The 17,250-nt window shown below is 36.7% G+C and overlaps 1 protein-coding gene across 8 annotated transcripts in view; it reads right to left on the reverse strand.

The window, feature by feature from the left end:
• The window catches only part of ZC3H13 (zinc finger CCCH-type containing 13), a 91,617-nt gene that overhangs the window by 26,444 nt on the left and 47,923 nt on the right, over positions 1-17,250 (reverse strand). For all 8 annotated transcript variants that reach the window (XM_067713549.1, XM_067713552.1, XM_067713551.1 and 5 more), the window contains 3 exons: positions 10,402-10,712; positions 7,276-7,740; positions 2,982-3,173 (listed from right to left, as the gene is read on the reverse strand). In XM_067713549.1, the coding sequence (XP_067569650.1) occupies positions 2,982-3,173; positions 7,276-7,740; positions 10,402-10,712 (968 nt within the window). The remainder of the gene's footprint in view (positions 1-2,981; positions 3,174-7,275; positions 7,741-10,401; positions 10,713-17,250) is intronic.

Raw genomic sequence — 17,250 nt, forward strand, 5'->3', positions numbered from 1 at the left:
ACTAATGTCACAATGATTAGAAAACAACCTCAAACAAATTCAATACTGCAACTTACAGCAATTCATACTTGAAATTCCTGATTATAGCAATGTTAGGGAACAGACTCCTTTACTCAGGCAAGCTTTTTTTGACAAATAAAAAGTCTGTTTTCCCAACCACAATGACAAGGTTACTTACTTCAGAGAAAATGGAAAGGAACACCACTTTAACACATCTCAACCATCTTCCCTATCTTTCCCCAAAAATGTGTTCTTCAAAAGCATACTTCTCTTCAAGTATTTCCTTATTTTAATGAATGATACCCAATCATGAAAGCTGGAAACCTCTGACTTTTCCAAGTACCATGATATTCGAGTACCATCAATTTCACTCTCAAAATATTTCTTTATTCTATTTCCTCTCTCAATCCCTACAATTAATAGTTAACTTAGACTTGGATCAGCTCTTCTTAGATGCCCATGTTATCAATGGTCTAACTGGTTGGTATCCTTGTCTTCCGTCTTTTGCCAGACTCCTTAATACCTTTTTTCTTTTTCTGAGGAAAACTCTGTATTTTTTTCCAGCTGCTAAACAAACAAACAAAAAAACTGCTTAAAAGCACTTATCTCCTAGGCAATGAAAAAGGCAAATAAATCCAAAATTTTTAGCCTGACTTACTAGGCCATTTACAACGTGGTCTATAGTCTCTCACCACACACCCCCCCATCCTTCTTCCTAGCTTCTTTCCTTCCCTACCGATTACAGCACACCTCTACTCCAACCTCATAACTCTTTACTACACCAAAGTATATGTTTCTTTTAGTCCTGTGTGTCTGCACATGCTGCACCCTCTCCCTGCAGTGTTTCTTCCATGATTCCTTCTAGCCAACTCCTATTTATCTTTCAGGCCCTAATTCAGATGTCTCTTCTTTAGGAAGCTTTTATAGACTGCCTCAGTATTCTGTCTGCATCTTTGTCTTCTCACAGAACTTTATATAGTAGTAGTATTTATCATATTTAACTGTCTATTCGTACCCTAATTAGGCTGTGAAGAACTAACGGGAAGATTTAAATTCCTGAGCACAGAACAAGGTCCTGAACACATCTCTACCTTCAACCTTTATCTATCTCCCTTGCTCACCACATTCTAGTCACAATGATCTTATTTCAAACTCTAGGACATACTAAGCTATTTCCTGTCTCGGAATCGGCACACATTCTTTCCTCTGCATGGAACGTTTTTACCCTCCAATACCTGCAATGCTAGCTTCTTCCCTTGCATTTATGCCTCTGCATAAATGTCATCGCAAATTTTTCATAAGCACACTATCTGAATAAAGTAGGTCCCTCTCATCCTTTATTTCTATCTGGATCCCTTGTATGTTTCCTTGACAGCACCCAACAATCACTTTTCTTTTTTCAGGGGGGATATCGTCCCCTTTATAAAGTTCTATAAGCACAAGTGTTGTACTCCAAAAACCTAGCAAAGTGCATGGGTACTCAATAAACATTTGTAGAATATATCATTATCAAAAATATATTTCTCTTTCAATCATACAACTGATATTTATTGAAGTAGTTACAGTAAAATAAAATAAAAAGGGAATAAGACTTATAGTCAGAAGACCTGAGTTCGACTTTTAGCTTTAGAACTTATTTCTCTAACACTGGAAAAATTACTACCCTTCTCTTAGCCCAAATCTCCTAAAATATGAAACATAGATTCTCTTATCATACATAAACTCACGGATACTGAAAGATAAAGGATTTAAAATATACATTCTCTGACTTAATATTATAAAGAATATTTGATTTAATTCAGCCCACTGTGAAGCATCAATACTCAATTCCCTACTCCATCAAGTCTTGTACTATATTAACCTCAGCATTACAGCAAACCTTACTTTAGTAAGCAGGCAAGGTTAGTAAGACCTTCATAAGGTCATAAATGTTTAAAGGCCCTAATCTGTACAGAATAAAAGCTTGTTAAAGAAAGTACTTATAACCCTTCTTAAATGCCTTCTAGTATCTTGCTTCAAAACTGATTTAAGGGACTTCCCTGGTGGCACAGTGGTTAAGAATTCGCATGCCAATGCAGGAGACATGGGTTCAATCCCTGGTCTGGGAAGATCCCACATGCCACGGAACAACTAAGCCCGTGCGCCACAATTACTGAGCCTGCGCTCTGGAGCCCGCGAGCCACAACAACTGAGCCCACGTGCCACAACTACTGAAGCCCACGCGCCTAGAGCCCATGCTCCGCAACAAGAGAAGCCACCGCAATAAGAAGCCACCGCACTGCAATGAAGAGTAGCCCCCGCTCACCACAACTAGAGAAAGCCTGCGCGTAGCAATGAAGACCCAACGTAGCCAAAAATAAATAAATTTATTTAAAAAAAAACTGATTTAAGAGATCATCTAGTAGTAACAGAACACTTTTAGCGTAAAATATACAAGAATTTAAATTTAAACCAAGTATTACATATTCTCAGGAAGGAACATGAATAAAACATTTCTCTAAACAACCCCCAGCACTATCTTTATCAGTTTTTTCTTGTTTCTCCCTGGCAGTCCTTACAAGACTGTGTATCACAGCTAGTGAGTGAGTGGCCAGGATACTCAGATGAGAAACTTTACCTCCTGAATCAGAAATACCTGAAACGTCACCCAAGCATCTATATTCTTTAAAACGTTGTGAGCTGTTTGGTTAAGGTAAGAGACATACAGCAAGGCACCTTAACTCTTGCAGTATGCAAGTACCTACTAATTCAGCACCTGCTCTGTTACCAAGTAGGTACTGGTAGCTAGCTATTTACATAATCTCTCCTAAACTAAGTAAAAATGGAAGATTATATGAATAAGTATAATAATTTAAAATGTGTCAACAAGCAAAAGTCTTAAAAGATATTTTATGTTAAAAAGTAAACTGATAATGGTTGGAAAAAAAACAATTCTCCCAATCAATGTCGGTCACTATTTAATAATATTTCATTTAACAAACCTCTCTCTCTGTTGTCACGACGGTCTCTCTCTCCATGTCTTCTCTCAAAGGAAGAATCTCTTGCTTGATCTCTGTTGTCTCTTTCAGGATATCTGTCTCTTTCAGGATAGCTACTTCGAGTTTCCCAGCTGTCATGATAGTTGCTAGTACTACTGTGACTATCAATTTGAGAACCTCTTGTGCCTCGACTTCCTAAACAAAGGATATTCACACAAATATTTAACAAGTACACTTTATTCAACAAGTTGTCAGTCACAATCTTTCCTCCCCAAAACATATAAAGATATGTGGGGGTTTTCTGGTTTTGGTGGGTTTTTTTATATTTCAAAGTGTGGTATTCATTGTCAAAAAGGATATTAAATGTTGGATCAGAACACCCAAGGTGTCTAATGACTGACTTGGGTAAGCTAAGTACCAGTTTTCCCTACCTATGAAAAAGGACATATAATGGAATCATAAAGCAAAGAGACTCATTTCAATTAAGCCAAATAACAATGAAACAAAAACTAAAGTCTATTAATTCATATCTAAATCACAGAAATATCATAAAAATAATTCAGGATATGGATATATTGCATTGACTACAGTTTATAGTGAAAACATTCCAATACAGAACCAAGGTACTTTGTTGACAGTAGGTGGTACCTGAAATTTTTCATTAAAAAATTGGGAAATGAATGTTCACAGTAGTTATAGCCCCAAACTGCAAAGTACCCAAATGTCTTTCAGTGGGTGAAGGCTAAACAAACTGTGGTACATCCGGATCATGGAATATTACAACAAGGAGCAAACTGTTGATACACACAACAACTTGGATGAACCTCAAGGAAACTGTGCTGAGTGAAAAAGCCAATCTCAACAGCACACAGACAGCAGGATTCCATTTATGTAACATTTGTGAAATAACAATTATAAAATGATGGACATGTTAGTGGTTGCCAGCGGTCAAGGATAGGGGAGGGGATTTGAGTGTGGCTATAAAGAGGTAACACAGGGAGTCTTGTGATGATACAGCTGAGTATCTTGATTGTGGCGATGGTAATACAAGGATACACACACACTGTGGAAAATAGTATGGAGGTTCCTCAAAAAATTACAGAACTACTATATGATCCAGCAATTCCACTTCTGGGTATAGAGACAGAGGAACTGAAATCAGGATCTGAAAGAGATATCTTTACTCCCATGTTCACTGCAGCATTATTTACAATAGCCAAGACATGGAAGCAACCTAAATGCCCAATGACAGATGAATGGGAAAAAAATGTGGTTAAAAAAAAAGTGGTAGGGCTTCCCTGATGGCGCAGTGGTTGAGAGTCCACCTGCCAATGCAGGGGACATGGGTTCGAGCCCTGGTCTCGGAAGATCCCACATGCTGCAGAGCAACTAAGCCCATGCGCCATAACTACTGAACCTGCGCTCTAAAGCCCGCGAGCCATACTACTGAAGCCCGCGCGCCTAGAGCCCGTGCTCCACAACAAGGGAAGCCACCACAAGGAGAAGCCTGCGCACCGCAACAGAGTAGCCCCTGCTCGCTGCAACTAGACAAAAGCCCACATGCAGCAACAAAGACGCAACGCAGCCAAAAATAAATTTATATATATAAAAAAAGATAACTAATTATTTATACATAAATTGTTCCAAAGAAGAGAAAAAAAGAAGCAACACTTCCAACACATTTTATATGGCTACTATAACTCTGATCACCAAACCAAACAAAGACAATATAAAAAACAAGAGCTATGCAGTGGTATGGTGGAACTGGTTAACACTGGCTCCGAAGAGCCAACTGTGTGCACCTCTTCCCATGTCCACACTGAGTGACGTTAGTAGCTCAAAATCTGCTATGGCAGGAGTAATTTATACCATGGAAATTGGCATTAGCTACAAGCCAGGGCGTTTTGCCTGATGAGTAAGTTGTTAAATGTTTACCATCATACCACTGATTATATGCCAATCTCAATTAAAAACAAAGATACTTAATTCAAAATTAAATTTTAACACACCTATTTTAGAACTTTTTAAAAAAATGAAATGTGTATTTATCTTAGAAATGCAAGAATAGTTCTAAATTTTAAAAAATACATTAACATAAGTAACAAGGTAAAAGAGACTGACTATATGATCTCAAGATACAGAAAAACAGTCATGATAGAAGCTGTCAGCTAAGTTTGGAAATTAGGAGACATCCTTAACACAATAAAATGCATCTGCTAAAAATTTACAAACACCATGCTTAATGGTGAAATGCCAGCAATAATCCTTTAAAATCTGAAACAAAGCAAAGAAGCCCATTATATCACTTGTAGTAAACAGTTCATTGAAACAGCAGCTCAGCAGGTTACTTGACAGCAAATAAATAATACTCAGAAAGGAAGAGCCAAATCTGTCTGTTCCCATACATAAATGTTTAAGAGAATCTAATTAGATCTACTAAGAAAATACAGCAACATCACAATGTAAGATTAGTATAAAAATATTAATTACCATTTCCGTACACCAGCAATAAGCATCAAAAAAATGTTTTAAAATATATTATTTGGTGTACCTGTACACAGTTATTCACTTAAAACAGTATTCAAAAACAAAAAAAAGATTAGAACACCTAATACATAGGATTTATTAACTTTATGGTATATCCTACAACATACACTATGCACTCTTTCAAAAGGAGGTGGCTATTTACCAAGTTGACTGATATAGAACCATCTGCAAGATTTTTTTTTTTAATAAGTCTATTTATTTATTTATTTTTGGCTGTGTTGGGTCTCTGTTGCTGCACACAGGCTTTCTCTAGTTGCGGCGAGTGGGGGCTACACTTCGTTGTGGTGCGTGGGCTTCTCACTGCAGTGGCTTCTCTTGTTGCAGAGCACGGGCTCTAGGTGTGCGGGCTTCAGTAGTTGTGGCACACGGGCTCAGCAGCTGTGGCTCGCGGGTTCCAGAATGCAGGCTCAGTAGTTGTGGTGCACAGGCTTAGTTGCTCCATGGCATGTGGGATCTTCCTGGACCAGGGCTCACACCTGTGTCCTCTGCATTGGCAGGCTGATTCTTAACCACTGTGCCACCAGGGAAGTCCCCAAGATATTTTTTAAGTGAAAACAGCAGGGTATAGAGTATATAGTTGTGTGTTTTTTTTAAATAAAAAAAATTTTTTTAATTATACTTGGAAAACCAGAGGAGAAAATGAATAGACATATACATCTGCTTGTGTAGAATATTTTTCAGATGGATACATACAAAATTGGCGAAAGAAGAAACCAGGTCAGGGATAGAAGGGAGGCTTTCACTATACATCCTTTTGCAGCTTTGAAATTCTGAACCATGTGAATGCGTTATTAAAAAGAGAATTTTTTTAAGTACCATTTACAATGGCAACAAAAATAGAGGGTACACAGGAACAAAACATGTACAAGACCTTAACAGAAAAAGTTACAAATCAATAAATTTAATGTACGTGAAATAAAAATCCAACAGTTTTTCATGAAATTAAAAAAAAAAAGACAACTCATTTTTTAAATGTATATGAAAAAGCAAAGGGCCAAGAAAAGCCAAGACAACTATGGAGGAGAAGGTGAGGGGCCTTCATCTTAATGTGAAACTGTAATACTGACCAGGATAAACCAACAGGCCTATGGAAAGAATAAGAGTGGTCAGAATTCTGCAGCAGTGTTTTGGGGAAGGGGAGCGAAGTGGGCGGAGGAAGAGAGAGGTCAAAGCTAACTCAGTTAAGGCAGTTCGGAGACAGTCAAAAACATATAGGTAGGTAGTTACTGATGACAATGATGATGGCAAACGCTTTTTAGAGGAAGATGAGAAAAATGGCTCAAGATGCAGATATGTGATGTTCTGAGGTGGCTTTGAAGCAAGCACAAGTACTGATGAATACACAAGTCAGTCATTTCTGACACCACCAATTTTGAAAGCCCACCATTTAATCCCATTTTAATGATCATTTTATCTATATACCTGTTTATTAGAAATTATTTCTTTTTGATGCTACTTTTTTGCCTGATAGCAATTTTCTTAGTGTTCCACATTAAACAAGATGGTAGGCATGACTGGACATAATTCAAACAGGAGGTCTAAGTCAGGCCCCATCTATCTTCTGCTACTGTGGCTAATAATTCCTATTCGGAACTTATAGGGAAAATCACAAACTCAATTAATTGAAAATTACTTTGACAAAGTGATAATGAACGTCAGAAATAATATCTTTAGAAAACAAATCTTAGGAGGTTAATAACTTCTCTATGAACATACAACATACAGTTCACTGACAAGTCAAAAACCTTACCCTTTTCAGGTAACTCTGGACCTCTTCCCCTACTTCTGCCCATCCGATCATTCCTAATTTCACTTCGAGACTCATTTCTGGACTCATTTCTTATTTCAGTGCGAGAACTTTCTTCTCTCAAATGGTTTCTGCCATAACTTCGGGATTCTTCCTGATATGCATCCTCCTTTCGATGAGCATCTCGACTTTCACGGTCCCTGTAGTCGTGGGCATCACGAGTAGACCGAGAATCTCTGGGATCACGGCTCTCTTTGTTATCTCTGCTGTAATCTCGCATCTCCCTGGAGTCCCGAATGTCTCTGGAGTCTCTTAGTTCCCTTCGGTCTCTAGTATCTCTGGCATCTCTCCGATCCCGACCATCTCGAGGTTCTCTGTCATCTCTGTGGTCTCTAGAAGAGCTCTGATCCTGTTCATACTCTCGTTCTTCTCTTGTGTCCTTTTCTCTATCCCTTTTTCCTCTAGTCTCTGTAACGCAATTTTGGAAATACACTGTAATTCCTTGCACAAAATTTTAGGAAACCAGACGATGTATTTAATACAGAGCTTTAAAATTTTTAATACAATGGTATAATTTCTACTCTTAACAAAAAATAAAAGGAGAAAACATGGGCAAATGAGAAAAATAAAACTATCTGTAAACTAAAATTCCAAAGGTAATTTTATTAACATCTGGATTATTTGTCTTGATTGGATAAACTTTGAACACGATCTTCTCACATCAACGTACCCATACTTATAAATCTTAAACAATTGAAACAAGTTAAGTTGATCTATCAATGATGGCCTACTTTTTAGAAATCACTTTTAGATCCAGAGGCACAAGTGATTTTAATCATCTCTACCAAGTATTAGGCCAGACTAGAGCACACATGACTACCTCCAATGTACTTAAGCACTTGAGAGTAGCCTACTATTAGTATGCTGGCTGGTAAACACATACTGTTATTCTCTCTCTCTCTCTCTCCCCCCCCTTATTTATTTATTTTTTGAGCTATTTAATGAAATCACACTCCTGTCTCTAAAGATTTTTCTACTTAAGGCATTTTCTAACATTTCATAGAAAAATTTAAAAAATAATTTCAGTTTTAAAAAAGCTGGAATGAACCTCAATAGTTACTTAACCCAACCTTGTTATTGTATAAATGAAGGAACAGAGGCCCAGAGCTTAAATGGTTTAGTCAGCCCCGTACATCATAGGAATTTGCAAAGATTAGAAACTGTTCTTTAGAGATGCCTAGAAAAGTATAAATTGATTACAGCATAAATCTGATATGAACTGAAAGAATTAACAAGAGACCCTCAAAGAACAAACCCTGTAATTTTTATCAGATTCCTTCATAAATTGTTCTTACACTCTGCAACAACCCCAAGATCTGAGGCTATTTAAGCAACTGTAGCAGCTCTTGGTCGAGGACATTATAAATTTACCTATGGCTAGGTCCACAGACTTTCTCCGCCCAGTATCCACAAGACCCCCTAGATTCTCATCAATAACTTATCTCCCCTGCAAAATAACTTTGCCCATATGCCTACATCCATAAATGCCATATAAGGATAGAAGCACTAGGCAAGAATCTGACAACATCCCCCTCTCTTTTTGTGCACATTCATCCCTTCCAGTCCTCCTCCAATACCAAATGTGCCTAGAAATTTGTTCACTTAGTATTAGATTCTCTTTTTATGATACCCACAGCTGTCTTTACGAATACATCTAGTTACTATATTTTGTTCTTTATCTACCTCCCCATCCTTTCACTGAAATTATTCTTATTTCAAAAAATGACCTCTAAATAGAGAGGAATAAACGCCTACTACATCTCTTGTATGGAAGGTTAAAGAAACATTCTCCTCACAAAGAACCTAAAAATGTATGGTTTATTATCAAAAGGATTCCTCCTATAACACAAACCCCTCTTACTACAAAAAAGCATTCCTATGAGACTCAACTGCATAGTAAATTTCCCCTTCATTAGTGTGTTTAATAAATTATGTTTTGAAATAATAGTTTTCATTAAGTAGTCATGAAATATATACTATATTCCCAGTCAACTCTAGTTGTTCATAGATAGGTATAAGAGAATTTTCCCATCTTACCAATGTTCCATAAACACTGCTGTGCTGATCTGGTTCCAAAATCATGTACACAAGGAATAATTCTTTAAAATAGGTGCTCTCTCCAGTCCCTACCTATGCATCCATCATTTCTTGAATAAAATAACTTGCACTGTTGATTGGAAGAGAAAAAACTAACTTCGACATGTTTCATAGGCGACTGCTATACAATACTCAAATTGTGACTTTTTGTCAGTCTTGTGTGGGGTGCAGGAGCATGCTGTACGATGCTTTAAAAATGCACGTTAAACAGAAATGTTGTTGCAAGTCAGCAAGTATTGTATTTCCTGAGTACTCATTATGTTAAAAAACTAACTCAGGAAATGTCAGGAAAAAGACTTGTTAAGTTAAATAAATAAGGACAAGAAGCTTAGATAAGAAATACAGAGAGAGATGAGAGCTATTAGATTGTACTGCCAAGTTTTGATGATAATAACATCTCAGCGTGAACCGGGAATAGCAAATTCAAAGTTAACATAATTCTCAGGGATCTAGAAAGGAAAACTGCTTTGCTTGACTTCTTTGTTGAGTTAGACCTGGAATATTGATCACTTGGTTCACACTGACTTTCTGAACATTCCCCCAGCCCTCACCTCTTAGTCAAAATATTTCTGGTATGTTCAAACTCTGCTCCCTGGTTTGCTGCTTTTCTTTCCTTCACCTCTGTTGTTTTTGAAGAATTAGCTAAGCAGTTAGACTGACGCTCTAAGAATCATACCATCCCAAATTTCTAGAACTTGAAAGTACTCAAGTAAAACATCATAACTAAAGAAAGGACCAACTTAGCATACATATAAATGCCCACTTACATCTATTTAGTAGCTTACATTTCCGTGTCCTTAAGCACCTCCTATTGCCCTCAAGAGCTATCACCCATGTGTTACAGAGACATAATATAACACAGTTCTCTCCTGTCTCTTATTTTAACAATAAATCTGAAAGTCCATTATTTTTAATAAAGAAAATATCCACTTAAAGAACTCTAAAAAAAAAAAACCACAATGGAGTATTTACCTTCCCTCCTTTCATGACGCCGATCATGAGACTGTGAAGTGCGTTCATGATCATGCCTCCCTTTTTCTCTCATTGGAGACCGATGTCTTGGGGGACTCTGCTTTCTCTGAGGAGAAGACAGAGAGTGTGAAGGATAGGGAGAAGCAGAGCGCCGTAAAGGTGGAGTTACTGTCCTCTGATAAGATGGTGAAGGAGTTCTTTTTCGGCGAGGAGAAGGAGAATGTCTTTGAATAGATGATCCTGATTGTGAGGAAGATGAGTGATGTCTAGAAGATATAGGAGAATGATGCTGTCCTGCTGGGGAAGTGGACCTATAAAGAAAGCAACAACAATAAAAAAATATGTTCAAGAGCTTTCATTTCTAGCCAAAGGAAAATCTTCTTTAAAAACAAAGAAACAAACAAAAAACCTGAATGTAAAAGTTAAAGCTAAAAGTGTAATAATTCCAAGATAAATTTTAATTCACAATGATGTAAAATCATTAACAAGTTGATTTTTAAAGATCTGACTGATTTTGAAGTCAGCTTGAGACAACAGTTCTAGATGAGACATGCACTGCCCTTCTCCTGAACTTTGGCTCCAAGGCACACTCCCTTTTCCAGGTAACATCCCCCCTGAGCACAGATGGTTCTTACTCTCACGTAAAGTCTGGAACTCACTCTTACCAGAGATAATCTCTGACAGTGTAAATAGGTATTGGAGGAGGGAACCCACAAAGAGCTAAAGAGAAAACATACTAAGATCTAGGAAAGTGGGTGTAAGAACGTCTATAATTCAGGGCTGTGGGAGACGGGAAAAGCTATCACCAGCTACGCCAAACGAAAGTTTGCACTGCCTGGGCTGACACTTAGGATAGGGAAAGAAAGCTAGAGTTAAGGAAAGGACATACTGTCTATACTGTCTTTATCTTAAATAACCTGCCTTCACTCTTGGGCAGCACAAACTGAAATTTAGTTCATAAGCTTTGGTTTAACTGAGGCTTCCTCTGCTCCCTTCAAATCATCTTCTTTGCTGCCAGAGAAATAACTTATAAACTCATGAAGCACATCTGAATCACTCCTATAATCTGTTATGTCTTGGGCTGTGTCTACAATGAATATGCAAAAGGTGTGTGCGACGGAGAGCTAGAATACACACATTTGGGCAATAACTAAAAAGAAACAGGACTAATGTTTAAAAAACAACACTTCAGACATCACATGCTCAGATAAGTATCATATTTCTCAAAGTAATCATTTTGAGGACAGATGTTTGTTCAAAAAAATTATGAGTTCCTGTCAAAATATTTTAGAATTACCTTCACTGCCTATGATAAATATTTTTTTAACTTCCACAATGTTGGCAAAATCATTATTAATCCTAAACCAGGATTCCTCAATCTTGACACTATTGACATTTTGTATTCAGTAATTCTTTGTGGTGGCAGGCTGTCCTGTACATTGCAGGAGGTCGAGCAGCATCCCTGACCCCTATCCACTAGAAGCCAGTACCATCTCCCTCCCATCCCCATTCATGCCGATAAAAAACTACTCCAGGTATCTCCAAATGTCCCCAGGGAGGTAAAATCAACCCTGGTTGAGAACCGCTGCTCTAAACTATGCTGTTTATAAATGATGCCTTAGTAGAACTTTTATCAATAAAAGGTTTAAATCTATAAAATACATGTTACTGAGTCAGGAAAGTGGTCAGATATATAGGAAAGAATTTTGCAAAACAAGAAATTAAGCAAAAAAACAAAATCACCTTCTGGATAATAGTTGACTTAAAAAATAAAAGTCAGCTAACTAGAACACCACATTATCCTAAACATTATAGTTATTTACGATTCTGCAGTACTTTCACACTTTTAATAAAAATTGTTATTCCTTTCTCACATAAAAAAAATAAGACATAAACCACCATAGCTTAATTGAGTCTAAACTGAAATTTATTTACTAACAGATATGAGTACAAATGCTCAATGGGTCTTGCCCAAATTTGGAAAACCATTTATGACCAATGGCTATTCAAATACTGAACAGAAAAATCACTGCAAGACTGAGAAATTCTAATTTGACTATCATTTGGTGCTTTCCAATTTCAATTTCATTAGGTTCTAGTCAGTTTGGAAATACCTAAACTGAAAAAATAAAGAATGTGGCTCTCCACTGAACTGACATTTTGGTTAGTTTTGAGTTTATTTCTGGAGTATACTCAAAATTATTTCAGGAATGTCTGCAATACCCTTTGGTGATTTGTTCACAAAACTTAAATAAAATAGTTCATAATACTATCTTTTAAAACACATTACAGTCTAATCACATGTCTATTCCAATTTGGTGTCTATAACATGGAAGAAAAAATTTCGGTTCAAGCTTACATAATCAAGCTGTCATATTAAGGACAGAGCACCAATGTGTTGTCACATTACGGCTTCAGCATTTTAACCATATTTTTCTTCCTACTTATCCTTCAGGGAAAAAATAAGTTTGTTGAGTTAATCATCCATTATCAAAGGAATGTTTGTGTCCACCCTCCACGCCAAATTTATATGTTGAGGCCCTAACCTCCAATGGGATGCCGGAAGGAAGGGAGGAAGGGAGGGAGGGAGGAAGGAAAAGAGTCATTTTGATTCACTGGACAAATGTTAAGTGAGTACCTTTTATGCTAAGCATTATTTTTGACACTGAGGATACAGAAATGAAGAAGACAGACAAAATCACTAACAATAATGATGATTATAATAATATTAACAATAGCAGGTAACATATGCTGTTACTATGTCCACAGCATTGTTTTAAGTGCTTTCGTATATTAACTCATTTCGTCTTCATGATGACAACCCTATGAGGTAACTGAGACAGAGAGAACTGAAAAACAGTCTGTCTTAGTTGTAGAGTCCAGGAGTAGCCCACCAACAACAAAGAGAGCCAATTTCAGCTAATTAATGCAACATACAAGTTGCATTAATTACAACAGAGTAATGAAGTGTAAACTGTTAGGTCCAAAAAAAGTACATCGGGGGACTACATTAGGTGCTTGGTAAGGAAAGGGCCTTTACTAAGAAGATAGCTTTTGAGCCAAGAGCTGAAAATTTGAGGTAAGAGCTTTTCATGCTGAGGACTCAGCAACCATAAAGGAGGCAGGAGGGATGGTGATATATAAAAAGAACAGAAAGAAGACAAGTATAACTATGATTCATGGGAGAATGGAAAGTTCATGAGAGGGTCAGAAAGCAGGCAGGAGACAGAGGATACGGAGTCTTCTAGGTCATGATAAAAGTTCAGATTTTATTCTAAGTATAAAAGAAATCACTGGAGAGTTTTGGGCAGGGAAGTGTCATTCAGAAATTGAGCAACTTGCCTAAATAAATATGTAAGACAGAGAAAGAAAATGCTTCTGTGTGATGATTTGTTTTAGACCTAGTAGCTTGCTCTCCCTTTGCAGCAGGTGATAAATACTCCTCAGAAGGGGAATCATTTCTAACCGAATGATCTACAGAAACTAGAATACTTTTGTTGTGGGAATCTTTTGAAAGATGTCTCCTCCATAAATAAATGGTACTTGAAAAACAGATTTGATTCAAGCAAACTAGTAAGAAGTACATAATACAAGTAAATCTAAGCCAAGTACTAATAATTTTGGTTCAATTTCATTTTTGCATTTATGTAGAAATGAATTAATTTCAAAAACCTCAGTCTAAGAATGGAGAAGAATGTTAACATAAGCATTATTAGCACATCCTTCAATGATATTCAAGTCCAGAATTATGTGCCATTTAATTATAATAATTTTCCAGAATCTGGTTCAAAAGCCTTACATGAACTTGTTCAATCCCATGACTTGAGTGAGCTAAAAACTGTACCTATTGTTGTGATCAAGAGTCAGAAGAGACAAATATCCAGTATCCCTGGCACATGGGGAGATTGTTTTTAAGCTCTAAGAGAGTTGGTATTCCAAATGCAATAAAGCCCAGAAACAATATACACCAGCATAACAAATATTAAGACAGCTGGCTCCTATCTTCTACCTGGTGGAAGAAGTTAAACTTATCACTTTCTCCTGGGACAGGATGGGGTGATGAGGAGACGGAGAGGCCCAGCCCCTGCCAAGGAACAGCAAGCAATCCAGTCTTAGGAAAGAGGGAGGTAAACAACGGTTCTCAAGTCCCTAGTCCGACTTCTCAGACCCCAAATCTCCTCAGTCAGGCCAAGAAAATGGATGTCAAATAAGGGAGATTCTTGAAATCACTGCCACTGTCCTGGAAGTTCAATCCAGTCACAGGTCATTTAACTGTCAGTAGAAAATTACCACCAGACAACACCAAACCACAGCCAGCCAGAGATGGATTTTGATAGTGTGGCTGGGTATCTGTTATTTCATTAATCTCATTACATACTACACAGTCCCATATTTTTACCAGATTAAACTTTTGGCCTTTGTATGCCGTGTTATGCATTTCTGATTGGACCAATTATTAAACAGGGCTAAACTTCCCAACCACCTCCTGCTACTGAAAACCTCCCCGAAGAACCATTTTCCTCTCAAGTCTCTAATTTCATCAGGCATGACAGACAAAGGGTTAAGAGCACACTTTTTAGGAACGTAAATACCACTCTAGATTTTGGCTGCAAAACAGGAGCTTTTCTGAGTTCAACAGATTTTCCCAATATCACACCTATAAAAGGAAGTCCAAGCCTTGATCAATTGAACTAAATGTAAATGGCTTTTTTGCCCCCTGATGAAGTTATTTTGATATTTATAAAACGATTTCATTTTTAACATGTCTACCATGAATTCAGTATATTATATAATTATGTTCAGCTATATTACATATTTCTTTAAGTGTCTTAATTTTATATCCCTAGCCTAAATTAGTATTCATGTAAAAATACTTTTTAGGTCTATAGACAGGGCTCAATTAAATGCAGAAAAAAGACAATGCCTCAGACAAGCAACTCCCAATCTGAATACAAAGGTTCCACATTAATATTAAAAGATTTGCATATCCTTCATGATATTTGTGCTAATGTCGACTAATTGGGAAAATATTATAAAAGATATTACAAATTCATCAATGTTTTTGAAGTCTGAATTTTAAAATTACATTATTCTCCTTTTTTCCTTTTAGATGGGATACTGGTATAGTGATTGTATTTTTTTTTTTTTTAAGTATGGTTGATTTACAACATTGTGTGAGTTTCTGGTGTACAGCAAAGTGATTCACTTATATATATATACTGATTGTGTGTGTGTGTATATATAGATATAGATAGTAATTGTATATTTTTAAGTGTCTTTCTCTTTTAGAGATATATACTAAAATATATACAGATGAAATGAAATAAGTCTGGGATTTGCTTCAAAATAACACTGGATGGGGGAAGTGGATAGGGGTACAGATGAAACTATGGATATGAGGGTCATTATACTATTCTATTTTTATGTTGTGAAATGCTCCATAATAATGTTAATGTAACATTAACATGTAATTCTTCCATCCTCTATATATAACTGAGTAACACTGGTACATACTGATTCAAGAAACTATCAATTCAGTCTACAGAAATGCTTAGTTCACACATGGATTCCTCCCTGTCCTGTCCTTCATGGCCACAGAATAAGATTCACCAGTCCAGACCATGGTATTTGAACATGAATGGTAGATAATGAATAAATTAAAGAATTAATCCAATAGGTAATAGTCTTTGTCAAACATCTGAAACATTCTGATTTTAATTATTCAGATGTGTGCAATCACTGAAAGAAAATAAGACTGTCAATTTGGTGGTAATTTGCTTATTCTAAGCTGATGTCAAAGTCAGGAAGTTTTTTTTGTTTTGTTTTTGTTTTTGCTTTTGTTTTTGTGGTATGTGGGCCTCTCACTGTTGTGGCCTCTCCCGTTGCGGAGCACAGGCTCCGGACGCACGGGCTCAGCGGCCATGGCTCACGGGCCCAGCCACTCCGCAGCATGTGGGATCTTCCCGGACTGGTGCACGAACCCATGTCCCCTGCATCGGCAGGTGGACTCTCAACCACTGCGCCACCAGGGAAGCCCAGTCAGTAAGTTTTGAATGATCACATCTGTCTTTAAAATCTGAGGAAGACTCATGTAGGCATTTATACTCTTATCAAGACATATTCAGGTAATTATAATAAAGTGATTTAAAAAAAATACAACAACTTACTATGCTCTTAATACTATCTTATTAAACCACAAAATTCTGCATTTTGATTAGTATTTTGATCAAAACATATTACCTATCATAAAACCATATTTAACCAGCAGAATGAACTATATGCACTTGTTAGCTAATTTCTCTGGTTAACTACTATCCAAAAAGTTTTTGTGTTTCCTTAGGCCCTTGTTCTTAAACTACACTAATATACTGGTCATTCCTAATTCAGCAAAGAATATAGAATACAGATTTTCATTGATAAAGATGATATTAGAGGTCCACTGAAACACTGCTGAAATATCTAGTTTAGGATTATCTAGATACAGTAGGTTAGGAATACTGATACAAAATATTCCCTTCACAAGTGATTTTCTGACTAAATACCTAACTCAAACTTAATTTTCCTGTGAGCTCATATCTTCTAAAACAAATTACAGAATATAAATGGTTTAGTTGAGTTCCAAGTAATCAAGTATTTTTAAAAGTATTACGGGAAATTGCTACATTCTCTAAAAGCAGAGTAATAAAATAAATCTATAAGGCATGTTTTTTTGGATAAATAAGTGGTATGCAGGCTTTGATCAATGTTGCATAAATAAATCATTGCTGAGTGAAGTCTACCAGTCAAATTGTAAGACACTGATACAGAATTCCTTTAAGAACTATGGCCTGGAAACTACTCGCTTCAAAA

Source organism: Pseudorca crassidens, chromosome 18, assembly GCF_039906515.1.
Source record: "Pseudorca crassidens isolate mPseCra1 chromosome 18, mPseCra1.hap1, whole genome shotgun sequence".
Classification (NCBI taxonomy): domain Eukaryota; kingdom Metazoa; phylum Chordata; class Mammalia; order Artiodactyla; family Delphinidae; genus Pseudorca; species Pseudorca crassidens.